Source organism: Homarus americanus, unplaced genomic scaffold (genome assembly GCF_018991925.1).
Source record: "Homarus americanus isolate GMGI-L3 unplaced genomic scaffold, GMGI_Hamer_2.0 scaffold25827, whole genome shotgun sequence".
Lineage (NCBI taxonomy): Eukaryota > Metazoa > Arthropoda > Malacostraca > Decapoda > Nephropidae > Homarus > Homarus americanus.
Window position 1 is genome coordinate 7817779 of NW_024738300.1, and position 21869 is coordinate 7839647.

Below are 21869 nucleotides of genomic sequence, written 5' to 3' on the forward strand. Positions count from 1 at the left end.
TTTTATGGCAACTGCATATCCATCAAGTGTGTTTCTACCAGTAAATCAGTTCTCATTTTTATGTTTTATTAAATTAAGGATAACCAACTTTTACTTATTGCCTGCCAGTGTTCTTGAGAGGGAAGGTTTTAGGAAGGGAATTGAGTGTGTCATCAATGTAGTATGTGGTTCACTCACCAGTAAGAACTTGTGTACCACTAATGTAGAAAATAATGGGCTACATCCTTCCTGTAGTTATTTGGCTTCCTATCAGAAATATTTGGGAGCGATGAAAAATGTATACAGGTAAGTCAATAGTAACTCGTGTTTATACCCATTCTGGAAACAGTGTAAGATAAACTCAAATTTCTCGCAGAAGGTTGTGTCTCAAATGTGGTAAGACAATTAGGAAATTGTGCATTGGTACTTAGTTGGTCCTCTTCACCACTAGCTGTAAATGCGTTATATACAGTAGTGGGAAAATAAGGTTGATAACTCCAGGGAACACTGATACCATCCGTCCATTATTGGAATTTTATCCTATATAAAGTATTACAGCCCATACATGATGTTAAATGTCCTCTTACAAAATAAAGCTTGAGAACTTTAAAATATATTCAATAAATTAATAGTTTATTAATGTTGTTTCATGATGAGGGCAAGAAGATATACGTCATTTATCCTGCTACACTACCTGTTTTGTACTGTATAGGTACATGTATAAAAGGCCAAGTTGAGTAAAATAGAAGTGGGACATACGACTGCGACCGTCGTGACCAAAAACTTTTTCAAATGACGCGCGCATTTTCTATACCGAAACGTTTCCGTCACGGGCGAGAGGGAGGGGTGTCTTGGGTCGCCTCGTGGGTACACTCACTCAGTGGAGCACTTTGTTTGTGTTTGGCTATCGTATCCTATACTGATCGCGCTGTGAACTTTCGTTATTATCGTATTTAATTGACTTTATATAATGACTGGAAAGCGTAAAAGGGAGAGTGCTGGTGGTGCTCAAAGAAAAGGAGACAGGCAATTACTTTTGAGATGAAACTGAAGATAATAACACAGTATGAGAATGGAAAAACAGTAGCAACAATCTCACGCGACCTAGGTTTCTCACACTCGACTATATCCACTATTCTGAAGGACAAGGAACGTATTCGTGAAGTAGTGAAAGGAACAACACCAATAAAGGGAACTATAATATCAAAGAAAAGACAAGGTCCTATCCACGATATGGAAAAATTATTGGTGATATGGATAGAAGACCAGATACAGAAGCGTGTACCCTTAAGCGTTCTAACCATACAGGCTAAAGCAAGAAGCCTGTTCCAAAGCCTGAAGGAGCAGGCAGGAGATGAATGTGATCAAACCTTTACAGGAAGTCATGGGTGGTTTGATAGATTTAAAAAACGCTACAGTCTACACAATGTTAAGGTGAGTGGAGAGGCAGCTGGTGCCGATGTTGGTGCTTTTAAGGAGGAGTTAGATGACGTGATTGTGGAAGGGAATTATTTGCCTGAGCAAATATTCAATGAGGATGAGACTGGATTATTGTGGAAACGCATGCCTGAGCGGACATACATCCACAAAGAGGCAAAAACAATGCCCGGATTCAAGGCATTCAAGGACAGAATTACACTTCTGTTGGGGGGGAATGTTGCTGGTTTCAAGCTAAAGCCCTTCATGATCTATCATTCAGAGAACCCCAGGGCTTTTAAACATGTCAGCAAGCACACACTGCCAGTGTTTTATCGCAGTAACAAGAAAGCCTGGATGACCCTAGTACTGTTTGAGGATTGGTTCATGACTTGTTTCATTCCATGAGCCAAGGAGTATTGTCTGCAACAAAGGATTCCATTCAAGATTTGACTGATTTTGGATAATGCTCTGGGACACCCACCACACCTGGACGACATGCACCCTGATGTTAAGGTAGTGTACATTCCACCTAACACTACCTCTATCATCCAACCCATGGATCAAGGTGCTATTGCTGCCTTTAAAGCGTATTATTTACGCATGACCTTCGCTCAGGCTGTTGCTGCAACTGAAGGTGAGAAAACGCTCGACAGTTTTGGAAGGAGTACAACATTTTGTCATGTATAAAGAACATTAGTACAGCATGGGATCAGGTTACAAAACATTGCATGAATGGAATATGGAAGAAAATCCTGAAAAGATATGTGAACAGTTTCAAAGGATTTAATGAAAATGAAGTTATTTTGGATATTAGTAACAAGATAGTGGAGTTAGGTAAACAGCTGGAGTTAGAAATTGATACTGAAGATGTTGGACAGTTGGTTGAAAGTGTAGCAGAAGAGCTCAGTAACGTGGATCTTATTGAACTAGATGCACAGAAAGTTGCAGAGGAAGAAGAGAGACAAAATGTAGAAGAAAAGCCTGCACCCCCAAAAAGTTTTCAGTGAAACACATGGCAGAGGCATTTGCTACAATTAATAAAGGAATGCAAATGTTTGATGACATGGATCAAAATCATGAGCGTTATGCCAAAGTTGACAGAATGATCCAAGATGCACTTGCTTGCTACAGAGAAATTTATAATGAAAAGAAAAAGCAAACTGTGCAGTCTAAATTGGACATCTATTTCAAGAAGTCCCCCAGTACTGGCTCCTCACGCCCCACCAGTGCTGCCTCTTCACTCCCTCAAGATGATCCAATACCTTCAACCAGCAAGTTACCCCTGTACATAAACCTGTCTGAAGAAAGCGACATTGATGACCCACCCAGCCCTGTCTCCTCTTCTGCTTCTTCCAATTAATATAGTCTCCATGTATCCTGTAAATAGAAAATTATGGGGGCCCTGTGTGCATTCAGCTGACTACATTTAAGGTAAGTGCTCAGTCACACTGTATCCATTCCTCATTATTTTTTACGTTTAGAGTACTGTATCCATTCATCATTATTTTTTATGTTTAATGTACTGTATTTCATTGTAGATTTTAAAAAAAAATTGAAATATTTTTTTTTTTTTTTTAGTTTTTTTATCTATATGTCGGACTTACGACCATGTCGGACTTGACCTGGATTTGGGTCCCCTTCGTCGTAAAGTCGAGGTGCTGTCAATATATATATATATACAGTTAACCCTCTTTTACAGCGGTCGCATTCATTTCACGTTTGCGTGCCTTGCTGAAACCTCACGTGCTCAAATTACAGCGATCGTGAACCCCATTCTGTGAGAGAGTGTCGGCAGCGCTATTTTAGGTCGCCCCACCCGCCACCGCCTGCCTGCCTGCCTGTGCTCTCGCCTCCTCCCTCTGCTTGGGCAAGCGGCGCCAGTAAGTTGCTGATGTCTTTGACTGCGTTATCACTGACGTCATACTGGCGTATCAGACCTGTGATTGGCCATACTCCCTACCCCCTCTGCTAGCTGTAGTGGCTTAAATATTATGGCGTGTCACCGGGAGGGAGGAGAGGGAAGGAAAAGGCAGCTTGACCTGCTTGTGACAGTTCATCCCTCGAGCCCTCCGTGTGTAGCGCATCCATTGTTCCGTAAAAACAGCTGCATGATCCACCCCAGAAGAAACCTTTTTCCTTACCTGGACCATGACACTAAGCCAAAAGACCGACGTTCACCAAGCTCGAGGTGAAGTGTACCATCATCAAAATTTGGAGAAAGAACAAAACGGGATGATTTAGCTGGCCAACCTATGGAGTGTGAACAGATCTACGATCCGGACTATAAAGAAGGATGCAGCCAAGATAAAGGCACATGAAGATCACAAAGTCTACTGGTAGCTGCGATCCAAGTATTTTCACAACCAGGTGCTTCTCCAGGAACAGAAAAATTACTTGTAAGTGTAGAGTCGTCCGGTAGCGGCCGAAACATGGCCAGTCGACCTGGCAGCTCTGTTAAGACTAAGCACGTGAACTGTACATGGCAGTGGCACGAAGATGGAATTACAGGCCCAAACCGCTGTGCTTCCTCTGGGTTACAGAGGTTTAAGATCGAACAAGATCCTGTCTCTCGCTTATTGGTGGTGAAGAAAGCAGTGCTGATCGTGCGGCTGACCCAAGAATTTCCTCCGTTTTTACGTGAGATTGGAGGAAGGACAGTACAGTGACGACGGAGTGTTTAACATGGACGAATCTTGGTCTTTTTCTTTTTAGGCTACCTTCAAGTCCTTAAGTTGTAAGAATGCCAGCAGGATGGGCGGAAAATGCAGAAGGAGCATCACCGTCCTGTTTTACCCAAATGCCTCCGGTACCTGTAAGCTCAAGTTATCGGTGATCCACACAACACGCATAAATATAGCGCCTACAAAACCATGGACATGACCAACTAAATGTCCACTGGCTGACCGCGCGTAAGGCATGGATGTTCTCTACACTGTCCCTCTCCTGGTTTGATGACTGTTTTGTTCCCGATGTAAAAAATTCTGAGCGACAGAATGTGCCATTCAATATTTTGTTTTGCTGCTGGACAACGCACCAGGACACTCGCCCCACTACTGTTAGATCGTCACCCCAACGTAAAAGTGGTCTTCCTTCACTCCCAACACTACGTCATTAATCCAGCCCATGGACAGGAGTTAATCTGCAATGTAAAGCTGCATTCTCAACAAAAAAATTCCGCTCACCGAACGACTACACCAACACCAGAGAGTTACGTAACCTGAGTGACACCACCACCACGATAGCAAGAAGCGAAGAAGATGAGGATCAACAGTTTGGAACAGCAAAAAATACTGTTCAAACGAATTCTGGAAGTATTTAACATCAAGAAAGCTGTGGACTTCTTGGTGGAGTCATGGATCAGCTGTCTATTGCTACCAATTCGTCATGCATGGAGACATGTGTTGCATGGAATACCAGGTGAGAATCAATCTGTGACTGGCGAGGTTCAGAATGTTGCAGTAGCAGTGGACCTTACCAGAGAAGCTGGCAGACTTTGGTTCAGACTTCTCGAGACCACCAACGACGCGACATCCTGGAGGTGATCAGAGATCCTGAAGTGACTGCCGACGAGATGTTGGAAGAGAAAAGAACATGTTAGTGAAGAGGAGGAAGAAGGTCGTCATTCTCCGAAGAACCTAGTTTAAGTCATAGTGATATTAAAGGGTGCCATGGAGTGTGCAGAAAATGAAGTCCTTCCTTTCCACAGCGACAATGACGATGGCCGCTATAAGTCTTCCATACCCGGCTGGTGCAGGCTATGGAGCCGTACATCAAGGTGTATCACGACAACATCAGCGTAGCCGTCAGCAAAAACGCCTGTGGAATTTCTTAGCCGCAACCTACAGCCAGCCCAAGCCAGTGATAGTGACAGTGAAAGATGACTTTGAGGATTTGTCGAAGCCCTGACAACTGTATGAAAAGCTGAAACAGTGATGGTGACAGTGACAGTGATGGTGATTCACCTAGTAATGGTGATTCACCTGAGGGCCAGTAATCTGCCCTTGCCGAACCAGCCTCCATCCCCTCGTATGCCCACCATCTCTCTACTACCATAAGTGTTCCACCAATTTTTAGTTTTAACCAACCTTTATTTTTCCTATGTTAACCTTTATTTTCCTAACCTAACCTCTTCATATATATATATATATATATATATATATATATATATATATATATATATATATATATATATATATATATATATATATATATATATATATATATATATATATATATATATTACAGTTGTAATGGGTTGTTAAGCTGGGTTGTAATGGGTTATTAAACCTGGGTTGTAATGGGTTATTAAGCCTGGGTTGTAATAGGTTATTAAGGCTGGGGGTTGTAATGGGTTTGGAGATTATTATGATATGCTTGCATCACCCTGCTGAGTGTGGCAAGATTTACATAATGTGTATGATATAAAATTACAGTAAGTAGATTGAAGTGTTATTTTATTAATAACGTACTGTATATTTAAAGTTTGGTTAGAAGTACAAGATTATATATTTTACATACATTTACTTTGTTAAATTAAATGAGATTTTTATTTTAGTTATGCTTCATTAAATAACTTTTCTTTCTAGACTTAAGGAGAGTCAGAAAGAGTTTGAGGAAGCTGTTGAGAAGATTCAGTATTTAAAGAAGAGTAATGACACACTGGAAGGAGCTAAAAGTGAACTATTGGATAAAAGAGAAAGTTTACCTCCCGTAAGCAGGAATTAGAACAGGTGAAAAAAATTTTTGAATGTAGGACCACTGTGTTATGAGTAACACAGCAGTTAGTCTGTTGCTCTGTTTCAAGGCTCCTGCACCTATGTGTGGATGACAGTTTTTTTACTCACCCGGTAAGATTGGGAATATGTAGAAATGGGTTTGTCCAAGGTTCACTTATCTTTACACCACAGCAAAGAATAATTTGTTTGTGTGCACTAATGTCAAGGTAGTGTGTAGATGTGTGCCACCAGTAGAAAAAGGGTGAAATTCTACTGTGTAATGTATTTGTTACCTGTAAGAAGCAGAAAGAATAAAAAACAAGGAATAGCTAACAAGGTGCATTGATCAAGATGTTTATTTGGTATGAATAAGAGATGTCACCATCGTTGATGATATGTGCAGCTGGAAAAAATAAGTGTGGGCAGCACTCTATTAACTGTTGTGCAGGCCAGGAACCTAGCTTAGAGGAAACATTGGTTCTGATCATCCTTCTGTTAATTGATGTGTTTATACTGGATGGCTCCATTACTTTTACTTTTATCCTATTCACCACTGATTGGCTTGTTAGCCACTTGGGCATGTTGGTCACGTCTCTGATGCACATCGTTGGCAAGTACTGGGCATGAAGTGACTCCTGAATATATCGGCACCTGCTCCAGTGTTGGTCAAGTTCGCTTTGAATGAGCTCACATTCGGTGCCGTCACAGCACTGGCAGATTGTTCAAGAGTCTGCCACTTCCTAAAAAAGTATCCTCACTGTTTCACCTTGTAGCTCAGCCTTGAGCTGTGACCTGGGGAGGGTATTCAAGCTCCAGAGTATGTACATTTGACTGAGTAGTCCCATGAGATGTTTATACACTTCGATTAGTTGTTTCTTGCCCGCCTGTAGTGGCAGCTAAGAGGCAGTTGCAGGCGTTTTAATCTCTGGGTAGCTGAGGTTTTGTAGAGCAGGCACCAGTTTGGTGGCCTGACTTTTTCAATCAATTGACAGTCCCCAGTATATCTCGGGGACCAGACAGGTGACAGTACTCCAGGCGGGAAGCCACTCTTGAAGATCGTGTTGAGCAACGACCCGTCTAGATATCTAAACAAACCAACTTGTAAGGCCTACTAGTTTCGTTGCTTGATTTACCTCTTTCACAATGGCCAGAGAACTTAAGTTCCTTATCAATGTACACATCCAGTTCTTTTCACATTCGGTTTAAATTAATGTAGTTTCTTCGGCCTGTTGGGACATGTGATACGCCTCCTTACTGTTTATGTGACCTACAGTAGGTGCATCCTCTTACGCTTCATGACATTGAATCTTAGCAGCCAAGTCTTCAACCATTCTTGAAGCTCATAAAGAGCTTTCTGTAGCTCTTCACAGTCTGTTTGGTTCTTAATTTCCCTACATAACTTGGCGTCATCTGCAAATATTTGTATGGAGGAGTGTATAGTCGGCATATTATTTATGAAGCAAACAAACAACAGCGGACCCAATACAATGCCCAGTGGTACCCCGCTTGTTACGGGTACACATGACGATTTCAGGCCATTAATCGCCACACATTGCTTGCGGTCATGCTGAAAGTCTCCGATCCACTCTAGGACACTCCCTGAACTCGTACCCTTCCAGTTTAATTCTCAGCTTTTCAGGGGTACACTGTCGAAAGCTTCAGCAAAATCTAGGTATATATTGTTGATATTTCTACCTTGTTCTAGAATTTGAGTCCAAACCTCCAGGACTTTTGAGTAATTGTGTTAAGCAGGAGCGCCCCAGCATAAAACTGTGTTGGCAATCCTTTACAAGGTTGTTTTAGTAGTAGATGTTCCATCATGGCATCTCTTATAATGCTCTCAAGTACTTTACATACTGTGCTGGTCAGGCTCACTTGTCTATACAGTAAACCCTCGATAACTCGGAATTTCATATAACTCGGCATGGATGTGGTCTCGGAATGTATTACAGTAGAATGCCGATTTAAAGCGAATCGATTTAAAATTATTGATTTAAAGTGACACCCACAGTTAAGGACACCGTATCAATTTAAAGTGAATATTTCCTATTTTATGCAAGTCAAATTTGGATGATCATATGGAAATACCTGGTACTCACTATTTTAAGTTTTGTGCCTAATGTTTCCCGCCAGACGCCTCTCTGGGCACGTTACAAGGCTGCCCGCCACCCTCCCGCATCCTCAGTTCTCGCACTGAACGGACATACTGTACTGTGTGACACTAACTCCTTCTACCATGTGCATCAACCATTGCCACTATGTCAAAGAGGCCAGCTACTACATCATTAACTACCCCAAAGGCCAAGAAATCAAGGCAAGCAATTACACTGGAGCGGAAAAACAAGGTGCTGGAAGCACGGCAGTGAGGACATGGTGATTCAAGTGTGTGGCGCCAATTTGGACTATCGGAGAGCTCTGTCTGCACTATCAAGCTCAACGAGAAGAAAATTAGAGCAGCCTATGTTTCACCAGATGTTGCCAAGGGTAAACTCCACCTGAAGTCTGCTATGTATGGTGAGATGGAAGATGCAGACACGGCCGTCATCTAGTGCTTCCTGCGTGTCAGGTGTTTCCACAGCCACACCACTAGACAGTGATGCGGATGATGAGCTGGCTGAGTTGGGCTCAGCATCTTCAGAGGATGACTTACCTAAGTAAAGCAGGGGGAAAATCTGTTTTTGATAGGATAAAGTAATGAAAAACTAAGGACTGTAGAGAGGAAAGTGCATGGTGAGTAGTAGGGACGGAGTGAGGCAGACAAGAGGCGGTGGTGTTGCGTCCAAGCAACCACCCTCTCAGATCAGCTGATTGCTAGTAAACAGACCATTTCGCATCCCTTAATTTTAGCTGTGTTGACTTATGAGTGTTTGTTTGTTCTCGGAGATGAGCTGAGGTGCATCTGGGTAGACTCAGTCGGGACAGTGAAATTCATGTGAGACAAACAAACAATGCTAGTGTTAGCACAGACTTTTACCACAGGAGGCTCGTTATATGACTACAATGTATCGAATATGGTGGAAACGGAACTGGTTCAGCCTGCATTGAGTTGAGCTTCGGAGCGAACAGTAGGAATCGTAATGTTTATTTCAAATCATAGCTATGTTAGACAAGATGAGAACCTCGGAGAAGACACGCGCAGCAATCGCTCGCACTACAAGGTGTGGGCCTCAACAATGGTGAAATTGCTAGGCGAGTTGGGTTGTCCAAGCACACCGTAGCCCGATGGATACAGCTCTTATGAAACTGGGACACCTTGCATAAGCGTGGAACGAGCAGGCCTCGGTGCACAACTCTGCAGGCCAGGGATACCAACCATGCAAACTACCTCAGGATTTTTTTCAAATATTCTCGTGTGGTGTGTCATATTGTATCACGCCATAAATGCCGAATAATTTGTCATTTGGTGAACACATACCTGTATATGGGTTGATAATTTTTATTTTATTTTTTATTTTTGTAGGAGGGGGAAGTGCCTCGATAAGTAAAAATGTGGGATAACTCGGCAAGGCCAGAGCCCCACATGTGCTGAGTTATCGAGGGTTTACTGTAATTATTTGTGGGGTGATGATCGCCCTTTATGAATATAGAACTCACTTAAGCAATTTTTCAATCATCAGGGACCTTTTGCTCATCCAGACATGCTTATCCAGGCATTTGCAGAACAGGGTCTTAAGGGGCTTTACAAGCTTGCTACATAGTTCTCTTTACACTCTGAGGTGTACCATATCAAGGCTGAGACTCTTATGAATTGTTAGTTTTGACAGTTTATTTCTTATATCTTCTGAGAAGACAATGTGGCTCAGCACTGTGTCAAACCGTCTTTCCTCAAATGCAGGAAGATTGTTTGCATTCTCTTTATGAACACTGAGGAAAAGAATTTGTTCAATGCCTCCGCCTTGTTCTGGTAAGAATCAATAACTACCATCTTCAAACCTCAGGTGTGATACACCTACCCGCATTTTTAATTTCAACTTTGTGTAGGGAGTAGCACCTCTAGCTGCTTGACACACCCTCTTGCAATTTGTAGAAAGGTTATTAAATGAGTCATACCCGTCTATATTGAACTCGCATTCCTCCGGTTTGATTCTCTAACAACAGTTCTACAACACCTACTATATTGGGTTGATTACCTTCATTAGTGTTTCAAACTCCGCTTTCTTGTCAAGGAACGTCAGAATTAGTGTACTGTACATGACTTTCAGTAGGAAATTGTCCTTGGTAATGAGTCTGGTCTTGATGCAGTGAGGCCTGGGATCTAATGTTAGTACTGTACTACAATACCTATATACAGTCCAGTATTTTCAAAGACGTTTGAAGCCTAAAGGGGCATTACTCAGTCAAATTTACATATCTGGACTCAATGGATGCGCCCCACTTGAGGTCACAACCTCCAGTTTAATAAGCTGGCAATACTGAAATTTGTCAGAGTTGACATGTTTGGAGCAAGTGTTGTGGACTTTCGGAATAGCCTGTGTAGCCTGTGATGGAGTAGCACCTAGAGTGAAGTCCTTTTAGTCTGGACTCAAAGACTGGTGTGGTGTTGGTAGTGGTATGGTATGGGTTTAGTGTAATGTACGGTGTGATGAGGTGGTGGTCAATTGGTGGTTTAGTGCCGGTGTAGTGTGATAGTGGTGTGTTGATGTAGAGTGACGTGGTGGTGGTGCGTTGATGTAGAGTGACGTGGTGGTATGTTGATGTAGAATGATGTGATGGTGGTGCGTTGATGTAGAGTGACGTGGTGGTATGTTGATGTAGAATGATGTGATGGTGTGGTGTGGTGGCAGTTTAATAGGGTCAATAGTAATTACTTTTTACTACACAAAAATGCCTGAGTACAGAACTACATTAAAGAAAAAGTATTGGAATTTTCTGTTGAAAAGGGGGATCTGGACCCGGACACCTGGATCCGCCCCTGGGGTGTGGTGTGGTGTGGTATAGTGGTAGTGGTGTAGTGTGGTGGTGTGGTAGTGATGTAGTGTGGTGATGGTGTGGTGTAGTGGTGTAGTGTGGTAATGGTCTGGTAAAGTGATGAGTGGTGTAGTGTTGTGGTGGTGTGATATAGTGGTGATGATGTGGTAGTGGTATAGTGGTGGTGTGGTAGTGGTATAGTGGTGATGGTGTGGTAGTGGTGGAATGATGGTGATGGTGTGGTAGTGGTATAGTGGTGGTGTGGTAGTGGTATAGTGGTGATGGTGTGGTAGTGGTGGAATGATGGTGATGGTGTGGTAGTGGTATAGTGGTGATGGTGTGGTAGTGGTATAGTGGTGATGGTGTGGTAGTGGTATAGTGGTGATGGTGTGGTAGTGGTATAGTGGGTGGTGTGGTAGTGGTATAGTGGTGGTGTGGTAGTGGTATAATGGTGATGGTGTGGTAGTGGTGTAGTGGTGATTGGTGTGATATAGTGGTGATGGTGCAGTAGTGTGGTGATGGTCTAGCGGTGGTGTAGGTGTGGTGATGGTGTGGTATAGTGGTGATGGTCTAACAGTGGTGTAGAGTGGTGATGGTCTAGCAGTGGTGTAGTGTGGTGATGGTGTGGTATAGTGGTGATGGTCTAGCAGTGGTGTAATGTGGTGATGGTGTGGTATAGTGGTGATGGTCTAGCAGTGGTGTAATGTGGTGATGGTGTGGTATAGTGGTGATGGTCTAGCAGTGGTGTAGTGTGGTGATGGTGTAATATAGTGGTGATGGTCTGGCAGTGGTGTAGTGTGGTGATGGTGTGGTGTAGTGTGGTGATGGTGGTATAGTGGTGATGGTCTAGCAGTGGTGTAGTGTGGTGATGGTGTGGTATAGTGGTGATGGTCTAGCAGTGGTGTTGGTCTAGCAGTGGTGTAGTGTGGTGATGGTGTGGTATAGTGGTGATGGTCTAGCAGTGGTGTAGTGTGGTGATGGTGTGGTATAGTGGTGATGGTCTAGCAGTGGTGTAATGTGGTGATGGTGTGGTATAGTGGTGATGGTCTAGCAGTGGTGTAGTGTGGTGATGGTGTGGTATAGTGGTGATGGTCTAGCAGTGGTGTAGTGTGGTGATGGTGTGGTGTAGTGTGGTGATGGTGTGGTATAGTGGTGATGGTCTAGCAGTGGTGTAGTGTGGTGATGGTGTGGTATAGTGGTGATGGTCTAACAGTGGTGTAGTGTGGTGATGGTGTGGTATAGTGGTGATGGTCTAGCAGTGGTGTAGGTGTGGTGATGGTGTGATATAGTGGTGATGGTCTAGCAGTGGTGTAGTGTGGTGATGGTGTGGTATAGTGGTGATGGTGTAGCAGTGGTGTAGTGTGGTGATGGTGTGGTATAGTGGTGATGGTCTAGCAGTGGTGTAGAGTGGTGATGGTCTAGCAGTGGTGTAGTGTGGGTGATGGTGTGGTATAGTGGTGATGGTCTAGCAGTGGTGCGGTGTGGTGATGGTGTGGTATAGTGGTGATGGTCTAGCAGTGGTGTAGGTGGTGATGGTCTAGCAGTGGTGTAGTGTGGTGATGGTCTAGCAGTGGTGTGGTGTGGTGATGGTCTAGCAGTGGTGTAGTGTGGTGATGGTGTGATATAGTGGTGATGGTCTAGCAGTGGTGTAGTGTGGTGATGGTGTGATATTGTGGTGATGGTCTAGCAGTGGGTAGTGTGGTGATGGTGTGATATAGTGGTGATGGTCTAGCAGTGGTGTAGTGTGGTGATGGTGTGGTATAGTGGTGAAGGTCTAGCAGTTGTAGTGTGGTGATGGTGTGGTAGAGTGGTGATGGTCTAGCAGTGGTGTAGTGTGTGGTGGTGTGGTATAGTGGTGATGTGGTCTAGCAGTGGTGTGATGTGGTGATGGTGTGTGGTATAGTGGTGATGGTCTAGCAGTGGTGCAATGTGGTGATGGTGTGGTATAGTGGTGATGGTCTAGCAGTGATTGTAGTGTGGTGATGGTGTAATATAGTGGTGATGGTCTGGCAGTGGTGTAATTATGGTGTAGTGTGGTGATGGTGTGTGGTGATGGTGGTATAGTGGTGATGGTCTAGCAGTGGTGTAGTGTGATGGTATAGTGGTGATGTAGCAGTGGTGTTGGTCTAGCGGTGGTGTAGTGTGGTGTGGGTGTGGTATAGTGGTGATGGTCTAGGTGTAGTGGTGTGATGGTGTGGTATAGTGGTGATGGTCTAGCAGTGTAATGTGTGATGGTGTGGTATAGTATGGTGATGTACTAGTGTGGTGTAGTGTGGTGATGGTGTGGTATAGTGGTGGTGATGGTCTAGCAGTGGTGTAGTGTGGTGATGGTGTGATGGTGTAGTGTGGTGATGGTGTGGGTATAGTGGTGATGGTCTAGCAGTGGTAGTGTGGTGTGATGGTGTGGTATAGTGGTGATGGTCTAGCAGTGGTGTAGTGTGGTGATGGTGTGGTATAGTGGTGAAGGTCTAGCAGTGGTGTAGTGTGGTGATGGTGTGATACAGTGGTGAAGGTCTAGCAGTGGTGTAGTGTGGTGATGGTGTGGTACAGTGGTGATGGTCTAGCAGTGGTGTAGTGTGGTATAGTGGTGATGGTCTAGCAGTGGTGTAATGTGGTGATGGTGTGGTATAGTGGTGATGGTGTAGCAGTGGTGTAGTGTGGTGATGGTGTGGTATAGTGGTGATGGTCTAGCAGTGGTGTAGAGTGGGGATGGTCTAGCAGTGGTGTAGTGTGGTGATGGTGTGGTATAGTGGTGATGGTCTAGCAGTGGTGTAGTGTGGCACTATAAGTTTTGGGTCATTTCTGGTATAAAACTCAACCTTTAAGTCATAAACAATAACTAATGAGCAGTTTACTGCCTCATCACCCTGTATACACCAAATATATGTTATACTGTATCTCTAAATTTAGAATGTGATATATCATTTTTTCATATATATTTGGAAGTTTCTGTCTCGTGTGCGTGCGTGCGTGCTATACAATCTTTACATATTTGGTAACCTTGTAATTCTTTTGACTCACAGAAAGTTCTTAACTGGGTTTCATTTCAAAACTTTAAGGTTTGGAGTATTTGGGCCATTTCTCCTATTTCCAAGAATCTGTAGTGGGTTTTTTTTTGTTTTTTTGTTTTTTTGTTTTTTGTTTTTTTTGTTAATTCAGTAGTTAATTTTTGGGCTTCCTTTTCCATTTTGTTTGTGATATTTCAGAATACAACAAATAAAATTAAACACATGTTTGTATTATTTCTCAGCCTTACATTTAATCCAAAGGTTTCAGTCAATCTGCTCATATAAAAAGCTATTAGAAGAATCAAAATAATTTTTTGGGGGGGACATTTCCAATAATGGATTATCTCCCCAGTAATGCCGGGTAACTAGCCTAGTTAATCATGATTTTTCCTTTTGTTTTACCAGGAAATCATCTATAAAGCAGAGGTTATCGCGACACAAGACTCTGCTCACAGCAAGAGTGTTTTGGACCTTCAACAATTAAACGAAAGAATTGTTGACCTTTGTGCACAGCAGAGAAATGAGGAGGTAAGTTTTTAATGTGTGCCAGAATTATTATTTTTTAATATTGTGCTGTACAGGATACTTACAGTTTATAAAAGTTCTCTGATGCTCGTCTGTAATCCTCTCCCATTTTTATATGGGGTGGATAAAAGAATATGGAGAAGAGGATAAAAGTAAAGAAACAATGTACTGTATATCTCTATACCAAAATAATTGGTGAGCAGCCAGTTCGGTATAGGGAGGTTTACAGTATAAAACAATTCCGAAATATTCATCTAATACCCAACTTTGTTCAGTATACTGTACAGTAGAATGACGATATAACTCGATATACGTTCCAAGAGAGGTCGCTTTAAACCAAATTAGCACTAAATCCAATAGTATTATGTTAAAACGAACACTCATAAATCAACACGGCTAAAATTATGGGACGTGAAATGGACTGTGTACTATAGCACATTTTTTCCCAGCTGAGAAAAGATGCCCCGCCCCCTCCTCAAGAGTTACAGTTGATTGGCTGTTGCAAACCTGTACGAGTTTGTCCTGAGTAATGATGTATTTTTAAACGAGTTTATTCATAATGACCGTTTCTGATGAGAAAGATATTTAACTAAGTTATACAAAGATACATATGTTAATTATTTCAAACATGAACACGTAGGAAGTTTATCAGAAATATTATACATGAATTAACTGATAAACTCGGGTAGCAAATTCACGTTTTCGGAGGATGCATTTAATATATATTTATTTTTACCTACAATAAGGCATACTAAGACAAATTACATATCAGTAATAGTACATTATGCAAAAACAACATTTTAAAAGATCAGAATCACATTGAAATATTACACGGCCGTCAGCAGAGGCGGGAAATATGACTGCGAACTACTTCATATTTTTCCCGCCTCTACTAACGGTCATGTAATATTTCAATGTGATTCTGATCTTTTAAAATGTTATGTATGCATAATGTACTGTTACTGATATGTAATCTTTTCTCAGCTGAAAAAACCGCACTATAGCGATCAGTTGATGTGAGAGGCTGGTCATGCTGGTGCCACTCACCACCCGCCTGACTCACCCAGCACTCACTTTCCTCTCAACTTATTTTTTAATTACTTTATGCTATAAAAATTTGATTTTCACTCAACATTACTTAGGCAATTCATCCTCTGAAGATGTAGAGCCCAACTCGACCAGCTCATCATCCACATCACTGTCTAGTACTGTGGCTGTGGACGCATCTGACACGCGGGAAACACCATTTCCTCACTGCAGTGCTTCCAGCACCTTGTTTTTCTGCTCCAGTGTAATTGCTTGCCTTGATTTCTTGGTCTTTGGGGGTAGTTAATGAAGTAGTAGCTGGCCTCTTGGACATGGTGGCGATGGTTGATTCACGTGGTAGAAGGAGATGGTGTCACACAGTACAGCATGTCTGTTCAGTGCAAGAACTGAGGATGTGGGAGGGTGGCAGGCAGCCGTGTAGCGTGCCCAGAGACGAGTCTCGTGGGAAACATTAAAAGCAAAATTGACTCGCGCATAAAAGGAAAGATTCACTTTAAATTAAAACATTGTCCTTAATTGTGGGTGTCGCATTAAATCAATAATGCTAAATTGAATCGCTTTAAATCGACATTCTACTGTACTGTATACATGTAAAAAAATTAGTCTTTGTAGTCCATTTGCGTTGTCACAATATCAGATTTTATTTTCATAATGATAATGGATGCCCCTCGAAATCGAGGATGGCTGGTCCTAAGGTTACCTAGGTGTGAATTTGTTTAAGGTGTACAAGGTGTTCCTAACACAACAACCACACCCTAAATTAATGAGTTGCATGACCCAGTGTCAAGGAGCAGTCTGAGAAAACCGGACAACTTGCCAACAGAACTGGCTAACCATTACCTTGGAACATATTCAGCAAGTGGATTAACATCCAGGTCCCCAATTACTGCTGGGTAGACAGACAAATGGCATAAAGAAACTTAACCAAAGTTTCACCCTGCCTGGAGATCGAACCCGGAACCACTTGCTTGCGAGGCGAGCATACTGACCATTACACCACTGGTAGGTGTGTGCGCGTGCATGCACACACACACAGGCTGGTGTAATGTTTCCAGTGTGGCAGCATTATGTTAGTGTTACGGTGCAAGCACTGCTTGCTCCCTCTCGCTTTCAGTCACTGCCTCTGGCTAGCCCTCGTGGCGAACAGGGAAGCAACTTGCACAAGTCTTTGCCTGGCAGTACACAGCATCTTCACCATCAAGACTCCTGCTGTTCCTCCTCGTGGCAACACACGGTAACTGGGTTCTTCGTGGGCCCCGGCTAGACCAGCAGAGGATTTTGGAGCAGCAGTGGGCCCCAGAGCCAGAGGAATGGCGCATAGGTCCATTGGCATGTGGACACGTCCTGGCGCCTATGTGAAAGAATGGTTGGTAAAAAAGATTGTGAAATTAAGAGGTGGATTGTTGGAGAGTGGAAAATGTACTAAACGTGAGATAGGGTAGTCTTCAGGAAGCATTGATGTGCTATAGTATACTTTAATAACCAGTTAATACAGTGTAAAGTGCTTTTGGGGATGGCTTTTCTGTTAATGGTAAATGCTTGACTTTATATAATGGCAGAGGCAAAACAGATGTACATGTGAGGCATTGTTGTGAAAAGGAATAATGTTCCTTAGCAGAACACATTTATAGCAAATGCTAAAATTTTGCATTATTATGGTAACAGTCACAGCAGTGTCAAGAAACTAGTTGTTTTTTGTGTCCATATTTTGACAGTTTTGGTTTGCTCTTTTCAGTTGGAGAAGGAGAGAATATATAATGAACTAGGTATCTGCAAGAAAAATCTCACTTGTGAGGAACTCCATGTTAAACAGTTGAAAGAAGAGGTGAGTCTGACATATGTACTGTACTGGATTTATAAACAGGAACACCCTGGTTAACAATTAAGTAAGGGTAGAGTAAAAATATAAACACTAAACTGCTCTAACGTAACCTGTAGTTTCCCCTCCCAAGGCTGCATACACCCTCGCATCTGTGGCCTCTCATTGCCTTCACCTACAGTACACGTGCCACATGGAAACTGTGCAAAAAACTGAAATTCCTGTTTTATAACAAAAATTTTTATTGCTCCAAAGTCGTATTTCCCTTTACCAGCTCAGCTAGCATTACAGGGATCCACCTGGGCTACATGAGTCAAGAATCTCATTTCTCCCCGATTGGTTGATATGTCAGTGTTCCATCGAGCACTTCAAATAATTTATTTATCATTTCCAGCACTTATCACAAATACCTGTAATTACAGTAATACCCCATTTAACCCTACCCTGCATAGTGCTGCTAGCTCTTTGGTCTTCTCTTGTAGTTTTTTTTACTCACCAAAAAATGTGAAATTTCATAATAGATAGTGACACGATCATTGTTACATTTAATTTTCTCCCTCACAACATCACAACCAACCTGTACTGTATTGTACGTGTACAGCAACTTTGTTTATTCTGCTAGCTGTGGTTGGCTGTCACACTCACCCCAGTTTTAACGCGTCACTCATCCTGTAAACACCAGTTTACAGACTCCGCAGCAGGGTAGGGTTCTAGTACAGTAAAACCTCGATTAACCGACCACATATGGGGGGAAGGAGCCGACGGATAATCCGAGAGGTCGGTTAATAGTACATAAAGACTACGGAAATAAAACATACATTTTCAAAGTACCTTTCCCTAGCCTCCCTCATTTAATTCCCTCTATTCATTTTTGTTCATTTGCCATTCATATATCAATAGAATTTGCTTTAAAACATTAATCACTTTAGTAAATAAATATTAACCAGCGCAGAAACCGTGAATAAAAAATGGAAAAGTCAAAGAACATGTCATCACAAAAATTGTGACCAAGTCCCAGGTTGCTGATCTGACTTTCTGCCTCATTTACACACAATTGCAGGGTCTCAATTGCTTCTCTTACTATTGACAACACAACATACGGTACATATATTGTTTCTCACTCTTGATTTTTTTTTCATTTTTGCATTTATTTATGGTTCTTATTACTATTATTATTATTATCATTATTAATATTATTGCATTATCACCCCCCAGGCCTCGATGTGTCGATGTGGGTCAGTGACCTGTGCCCGGGTGGGCTAATCCCTGTAAAAAAAAAAAAAAAAAAAAAAAATTAGGAGTTCGGGATTGACGGTTAATCCGAAAGTCGGTTAATCGAGGTTTTACTGTACAGACAGTCCTCGACTTACGACAGGATTAGGTCGTAAGTCGAAAATGCAAAAATAATACAAAGAAAATCTAAAATGGGTGTCTCTTTTTCTTCTCAGCACCACGAGAACTCTCACTTTTACGCTTGCCAGCCATTTTAAAAGGAATTACAAACAAAAATTTTGTCAGTACACAGCGCGATCACTAACGTTGGGACTCGAAAATACGCAATTTGAAAAATATTTTATACGACTGTGGCGGTCGTATGTCCGGGTGGTCATAAGTTGAGTAGTACCTGTACTTACTTGTACTTGGTACTTAAGTACCAATTTTCAACTACTTGTACTTGCAATTTCATAATACAGTAGTTGGTACTTCAACTTGTACTTGTACTTGTACTTGATGAAATTTACTTGAAAATATTCAAGTACTTTCAAATACCTTTGAAGTACTTCCAAGCATCTACTGATACATTTTACCAGTTACAACTTGAAGAAAGATGTGGCAACTCACTCGCATTTAAGCATGTCTGATTCAGTTTGCTGCCTGATACTGACAGCGAGTATTTAGATGCCATTCAAGTCAACACAAGTGACTGAGGAGTATTCAGGTCTCCCTGCTCAACATGCTATTTGCTTTGCACATACGTTGCAACTGGTTATAAAGGATGGATAAAAAAATGCCACCCAGTTGAACAGGATACTTGATAAAACACAAAAGATTGTATCTCATGTACAGTACACAGATCTACAGTACTGTAGCCACTGAACTACTAGAAGGTGAGAACAGGGTTGAAGCTGCAAATGTCACATGGTGGAACTCTCAAGTTAAAATGGTTCGATCTGTACTTGCTATCCCAGAAGATAAATTTTCTCTACTGAAGGAAGGTGTCACTCTTCTTGGAGCATATGAAAGGAACATACTTCAAGACATGTTCGATATTCTTGAATATTTTGAGGAGGCTACAGACTATGCCTAGAGGCAGAACACAGTATCTGCTAGCTTTGTAGTTCCATGTGTTTGTGGCTTTCGACAACATCTTGAGCAGAGGAAATCAAAATATAACAATAACTTTGTGGCAGCATTGAAGAACTCACTTGAAAAGCGACTAATCCAGTACGAGGCAAGCAAACAATTTCGCTTTGCTGCTGTACTTGACCCATGCTGTAAAGCATGGTGGTGCCAGGATCAAATGGAGAAAACTGACTGAACAACTGAGTTTACTGCACAGATAACTGTAGATTCTGGAATGCTGGCTGGTCCAGTAAATACTAGTTCTCCACCCAAAAAGAGATGTAAAATGTTCAGTTTTATGGAAGATCCTGATGCTAACCAACCTGTTGCTGATAATACTGTTGATCATGAGATCACACGCTACCTCAACATGCCATGCGAACCAGAGGAGAGTAATCCCTTGGATTTCTGGAAGAGACATGAGGACATCTTCCCACAATTAACCAAGCTAGCCAGTTTCACCTCACTATCCAAGCATCCTCAGCATCAGTAGAGAGCTTTTAGCATTGGAGGAAAAGTATTCCGATTAGATCATTGCCATTTGACTTATGAAAACTTCGAAACAGTCATGTTTGTGAAGTGCATTGATCTTACTTACAAATAAAATTTTGCAATGGTCTTGAAAAACTTGACCAAATTTTCGACACCTAGTACTTGTACTTACTTGCTGATATACCAAAAGTACTAGCACTTGTAGTTGAGAAAAGTACTTGAACCCAAGCCTGCTCTGCAGTGACCATTTTATTCAGACTTAAGCACTTTATTATGCCTGAAACATGTCTTCAAGGGGTGCTACTTCCTCTACACCCCGGAAAAAGAGGCTGATACTATCTCTTGAGTGTTATGTTAGAGCTGCTGGAAACATACATTCTTTGCGTGTCCTCCCTGTATGATATTTTAAAGGCTAAGGACAAACTGAAGAAATTACCAACTTAAGTTGAAGGAAGTGAGTGTGCAGAAAAAGTATTTAGAGAGAAAGTTACCCTATGAAGGGTTAGACCAAGCACTGTACAGTACAGTACAGTACAGTACAGTACAGTACAGTACAGTACAGTACAGTATAAGTGGTATATGCAAGAACATGCTGAAGGTGTGCCAGTGTGTGGATTGGACATGCAGGCCAGGGCTTTACTGTGGTTTATTAATTGAAAATGATGCTACTATTTAACCACATCAAACATGCCTTAACCATGTTTGGAAGATAATTAATTTTCAAATATCCTGGGAGCGGGAATTGGCGAGCGAGGGGTGGTAGTGACCGCACTCAGTTGTGTCCCACTGTCTGTTCTCATATGCGGGTCTAGGCTACTCGCTTTCATCTTGTAGTGTAATATTGTATAATGATTTTATAGGTTTCGAGTTTCGTAAGATTATTTTGTATTGTATGATTTGACTCGATAACTCTGTCATGTTTTTTTATATTATTCCCTCTAGTACATTTAGTATTAAACAAAACATGTCTTAGTGATGTGAAAGTGTAAATCGATGTAGGATTTTTAATGCTAGACGCGATTGTATTTTTGAAAATTCAATCTCCACCAAGTTGGAGGTACAGCCCAGGTCAAGAGGCATTCTATTACTGCCCCAAAGAAAGTTTTATTTTATTTTCTGTGTTTCTAAAGGTCTGAGTGGGCGTATAAAATCCCTTATTCATAGCAAAATGCAGTGTACATAGAGATAACACATAGATACTGACAAATTGCCGAAGTGAACTAAAAAAAAGAAGAAGAAAAACAGAAGACAACTCTAAAGGCAACAGGGGAGGTTAAAACCAGCAGAAGGCAGCTAAGTACTGTTTTTGTTTTCTTTATTTTTAAATAGGTGTAGATCTATACACAGTTTGAACCTGCTCCAGTGTTGGTCAAGTCTGGTCTTGAAAGAGCTCACACTCGGTGCCGTCACAACACTTTCTGGCAGATTGTTCCAAGAGTTCACAACTCTCACTCCGAAAAAGTTTGCCCTCACAGTTTTCTGGACCTGCGACTTCTTCAATCTTGAGCTGTGACCCCTTGTGGGGCGAGCTTCCGCCAGTTCTAGGTAAGGACACTCGACTGAGTAGTGCCCCTTGAGATGCTTATACACCTCAACTAGGTCACCCCTTGCCCG

At 42.0% G+C, this 21869-nt stretch overlaps 1 protein-coding gene across 1 annotated transcript in view; it reads left to right on the plus strand.

The window, feature by feature from the left end:
* The window catches only part of LOC121873960 (protein lava lamp-like), a 54699-nt gene that overhangs the window by 18133 nt on the left and 14697 nt on the right, over positions 1–21869 (plus strand). The window contains exons 7-10 of the mRNA XM_042377839.1: positions 5985–6108; positions 14435–14557; positions 17337–17426; positions 19981–20214. Coding sequence (XP_042233773.1) covers positions 5985–6108; positions 14435–14557; positions 17337–17426; positions 19981–20214 — 571 coding nt within the window. The remainder of the gene's footprint in view (positions 1–5984; positions 6109–14434; positions 14558–17336; positions 17427–19980; positions 20215–21869) is intronic.